A 4,181-nucleotide genomic window follows, 5' to 3' on the forward strand; every position below is an offset into this window, starting at 1 on the left:
GAACAACCTAACTCCAAATCAGATATTCGGAAAAGCAAGCGGCCCCCATATCAACCCAATCCTTACCCACCTCCTCTTTTAATTGTGTGATTTAAACCATCAACACCAACCATAATATTTTAAGAGCAAATAAAAAGATCTTACGGTCCTTTTTAAGCAAAACATTCTTCAAAAGAATTGAAGCAAAGTTCGATGAAGAAACAATGATGATGTTGAATCCAATGGCAACTCTCATAGTTGAAAAAAAAAATCTACAAATGCTGAGTGCGACAAGAAAGAGCTTGATGAGGCTTTGGGGTTGAATCACAAATCAACTCTTCACACAAACCCTAAAATAAAATCTCTCTATTTTTTCTCAAGCAAGAACCTCTCCAAAATATGATCTATTCTTATTTTATATAGCCATTGATAATAAAGGAAAGAGATATAGAAATCATAATAGAAGTTGGAGATAAAAGGGATCAACGAACGATATAGATTAAATCACAAAATCTGCCAAAACACGTTGTTACCATCGATGGGCAATTTCGACAATCGATGGTCCCCTATGAACCACTATGGTTACCATGTAAACCATCAATGGGCTGAAATCTGATTTTTTTTGGAATGTAACAAGTGTGCATTGTAGTCCATCGATTGTATAGCCGACCATCGATAGCTCCTTGTAGACCATCGATGGTGTGATTTCTGTTTATGTTTTTCTCCGACTATGCATTGTAATTCATTGGTTAACTCATGACCATCGATGCTGCTCTCGTGACCATCGATAATGTGATGGCTGAAATAAACATGTATACTAATTTTCGCATCGTTTCACCTCGTATCTTTCGTATGCTTATTTATATCTGGAAAAAATTATCTTAAATAATTGTCAGTTACAAATGAGAACTTTTTATTACTCAAACAAACTACATTCTAACATGTGGGTCCAAACAATAAAGCTCATCGATGACTTAAAAGAAATTTGCACCCATGACTTCTAATTTGCGCAATTGTTATCTCCAACTACATTTTTTACGAACCGCGATTGGAACTGTACTTCTTAGTTGTTAAACAAAAGCTACCACGGGTCCAAAATATTACAGTCACGTGCAGCAATTACAACCGTTAAAATCAAAGTGAATCAACAAGTGTTAAAATAGGATTAAGCTCATGAATAGATTGAAGAGATAAAGAGAAAGGTAAACATTTTTAAACTAAAAACTATTAAATGTTGGTAGATAATTGATATTTACTAAGAACAATATAGAGTAAATCAAATATTACTGGTTAAAAACACCGATTAGTGAGAAAACTTTCATATCAGGGGCTGTTTGGTTCGGCCAAATTTTTAGGAATCCTACAGATTTGGAACAAAAAGTAGGTTTTTTGACATTATAGGATTTCGAAACTGTCATTTGGCTCAACTTTTTTTTATGAATATATTTCTTAAAATCTGACATGACAGTCTACTTTATGGAAAGCTCAAATCATCTACTAGGGGCTGTTTGGTTGCATACTTTTTGAGAAAACTTTTCTCAAAACATCTGACAATGATAAATTTGTAATTAAAAGTTTTTCAAAGATTTCTGTAAATTGTGTTTGGTTCAACAAAAAATTTACAGAAATATTTTCTATAAAATATCAAAACCTACCAAATTTTACAAAAAGCAATTTCCTCTCAAAATGAGAGAAAATCACCAGAAATCTGACACATACCATATTTAATTAAAAACCTACCGAAATCTGACACATACCATATTTAATTAAAAACCTACCAAATCTTGTTATTTTCTATAAAATTATGAGCTATTTTCTTGTTTTGAACCAAACAAGCAAATTAAAAAAAAAACAAGAAAATTGGTACTTTTTGATTTCTCAAAATTTTTCCTATAATTTTTTTAAGAAATACAAGAAAATCATATTTTAGGTGGAAAACATTTCCTATAATTTCTAGAAATTGAACCAAACACCCCCTTAAGCTCAGAAATAGGCTAGAAATCTGACAACTGATTGGCAACTCATCATTTACTCTCACAACTTCCTAAATTATTTGACAATGAAACAAACAAGAGTTTTAGATATGTTTTCCTATTCTTCACTTCATCATTCCATACCAATAACCAATTATGGATTCCTTTGAGATCCACAAATATTTTTAGAAATGGTTATTTGTTTTGAAATCCATTTCCATTATTTTATGGAAAGGAACCAAACAGCCCCTTAATATATCATTCTACAACCACTCCATAATCACAGTTACGATTAATATAACATCGAAGTGAGTTTATACGTGAATTCATGGCCAATGTATCCATAGTATGACTCCCTCGTAAAGTTCAATTGACTTCCGAACTTCAAGCATCATTTCAGTACTCAATAAAGGACGCCAGTTCAGTGTAGAAAAGCAAAATCCAGCCCGGCGACACTGGGACCCATGCCAAGCTGGCAAAAGAAATGGGCTGGGCCTACTTTACAGTACGGGCTCTACACCATGAGCCAGTCAAACTCCAGCACCGTCCAACTCACCGGGGTCCACTCCCCCAAGACAACCGGCTCATCCGGTGAAAATGTAATATTCAATCTTCTAATTTTAATCCCCCCTCTTTAATTAGTACCAAATATTAGAGTCCAAGAAAAATACGCAACTAACGATTCTACTTTTGTAATTTAGTTCCGGCGGTACAGCCCACCGCGCACCGCATTCATGTCTCCTCCCTTCATCTCTCCACCAGCCAACAGACCGGCCCCCGACGTGGGCCCTCTCAACCTCGCTTACAGTTTAATTAACAATTTCAACAAATAAAACATCCAAATAGGACAATCTCCAGGGTTCTATCTGCAAAGCTCCAGAGCCAATTGGTCCCATTTCACGCGCTTTCGTCTGCTATTTATATCCTCCCCTCCTCCCATTTCTCTCCTTAGCAGCCGCTCAACAAAAACCAAAAATTTCCAAAAAAGAAAATCCCCCAATAAATCAGAAAGAAAAAAAAATAAAAAAATAAAAAAAAGAAGGAAAGAAAGAAGTTTCCACATCTCTCTCCCCTCCTCTCAATCCCTCCTCCGTCCCCATCCTCCCCTTCGGTTAAAACTATTATTATTGTTATTTTTGGGATAAAACCCGATTTTCCTCGCGAAAATGAAGATGAGGATGCTGGAGGAGGAGCTGTTCCCCTCGACGCCGGGCAAGGTGAAGATGGACCGCGGGGCGCCACCGCCGACTGACGGCAGTTCGCACGTGCTCTCGGCGTGCGACCGTGCCACCATGTTCCTAGTGGGCCCTCTTCCTCGTCGCGCCTGCCACCGCCTCCTCCTCAGCTTTCAGTCCTTGCGTCCGACCCTCTTCCAAGTAAGCTTCACCGCTCCGTGGGTGGGCTGCCACTGGGGAGGCGCGCAGATATCCAGCTCTCCGCCATCCGGGCGGAGCGGTTGCCATGTCCGTCCATCGTCAACCGGCGGCCGCCGTTTCGTCGGCACGCCAACGTCTGCCCTGCGCCCTCAAGAAGCGGCGGCGACCGGCGTCGTCGCCTCCGACAGACTTGCACTCGCTATCTACGACGCGCGCTCCCTCAAAAAAGCCCGAGTCTGCTCCTCCGCTCGCGATGGATTTTCGTAATTGGGGCGACATCAACGGAGGCGCCTCCTCCGTCGCTATAGCTCTTGCGACGTCGTCGCGACTTCAGCCCACGTCATGCAGCCTCGCCGCTCAGGCCGGCGTCCGAATACGCCATTGAGAAGCCCTAGCTCCTACGCTCCACGTCCAACTATCGCGCGGCCTCGTCTCGCTTATGGAAGTCTTGGCAAGTGCCGGCCGACCCTCAGCCCGCATTAGTTTGGGCCTCGTCTTCCTGCCGTTTACGGGCTCAAGCGACAAGGTCCCTTCTCTGAGCTCGATCGAACCGATGCGGGCCTGCTTCTGCTGTACGCCGCCAGCTAAAAAGGGCCGGAGGAGATCACTCACACGTACTAATCATATCTACGGCTTGTCCTCACTGGGCTTAGGTTCTTCACTGTTTACGGCCCGTGGGGACGGCCCGATATGGCGTACTTCTCTTTCACCAGAAACATTCTCCAGGGGAAGCCCATTACCGTCTACAGAGGCAAGAACCGGGTCGATTTGGCGAGGGATTTCACCTATATTGATGATATTGTGAAGGGGTGTTTGGGTTCGCTTGACACCGCTCAGAAGAGCACCGGAAGCG

The 4,181-nt window shown here is 41.7% G+C and overlaps 1 protein-coding gene across 1 annotated transcript in view; it reads left to right on the forward strand.

Moving 5' to 3' along the window:
- Positions 2,905-4,181, forward strand: part of LOC109842310 (UDP-glucuronate 4-epimerase 1-like) — a 1,713-nt gene continuing 436 nt past the window's right edge. Inside the window, exon 1 of the mRNA XM_020411205.1 lies at positions 2,905-3,328. Within this exon, the coding sequence (XP_020266794.1) occupies positions 3,119-3,328 (210 nt within the window). The 5' untranslated portion in view covers positions 2,905-3,118. The remainder of the gene's footprint in view (positions 3,329-4,181) is intronic.

Source organism: Asparagus officinalis, chromosome 5 (assembly GCF_001876935.1).
Source record: "Asparagus officinalis chromosome 5, Aspof.V1, whole genome shotgun sequence".
Classification (NCBI taxonomy): domain Eukaryota; kingdom Viridiplantae; phylum Streptophyta; class Magnoliopsida; order Asparagales; family Asparagaceae; genus Asparagus; species Asparagus officinalis.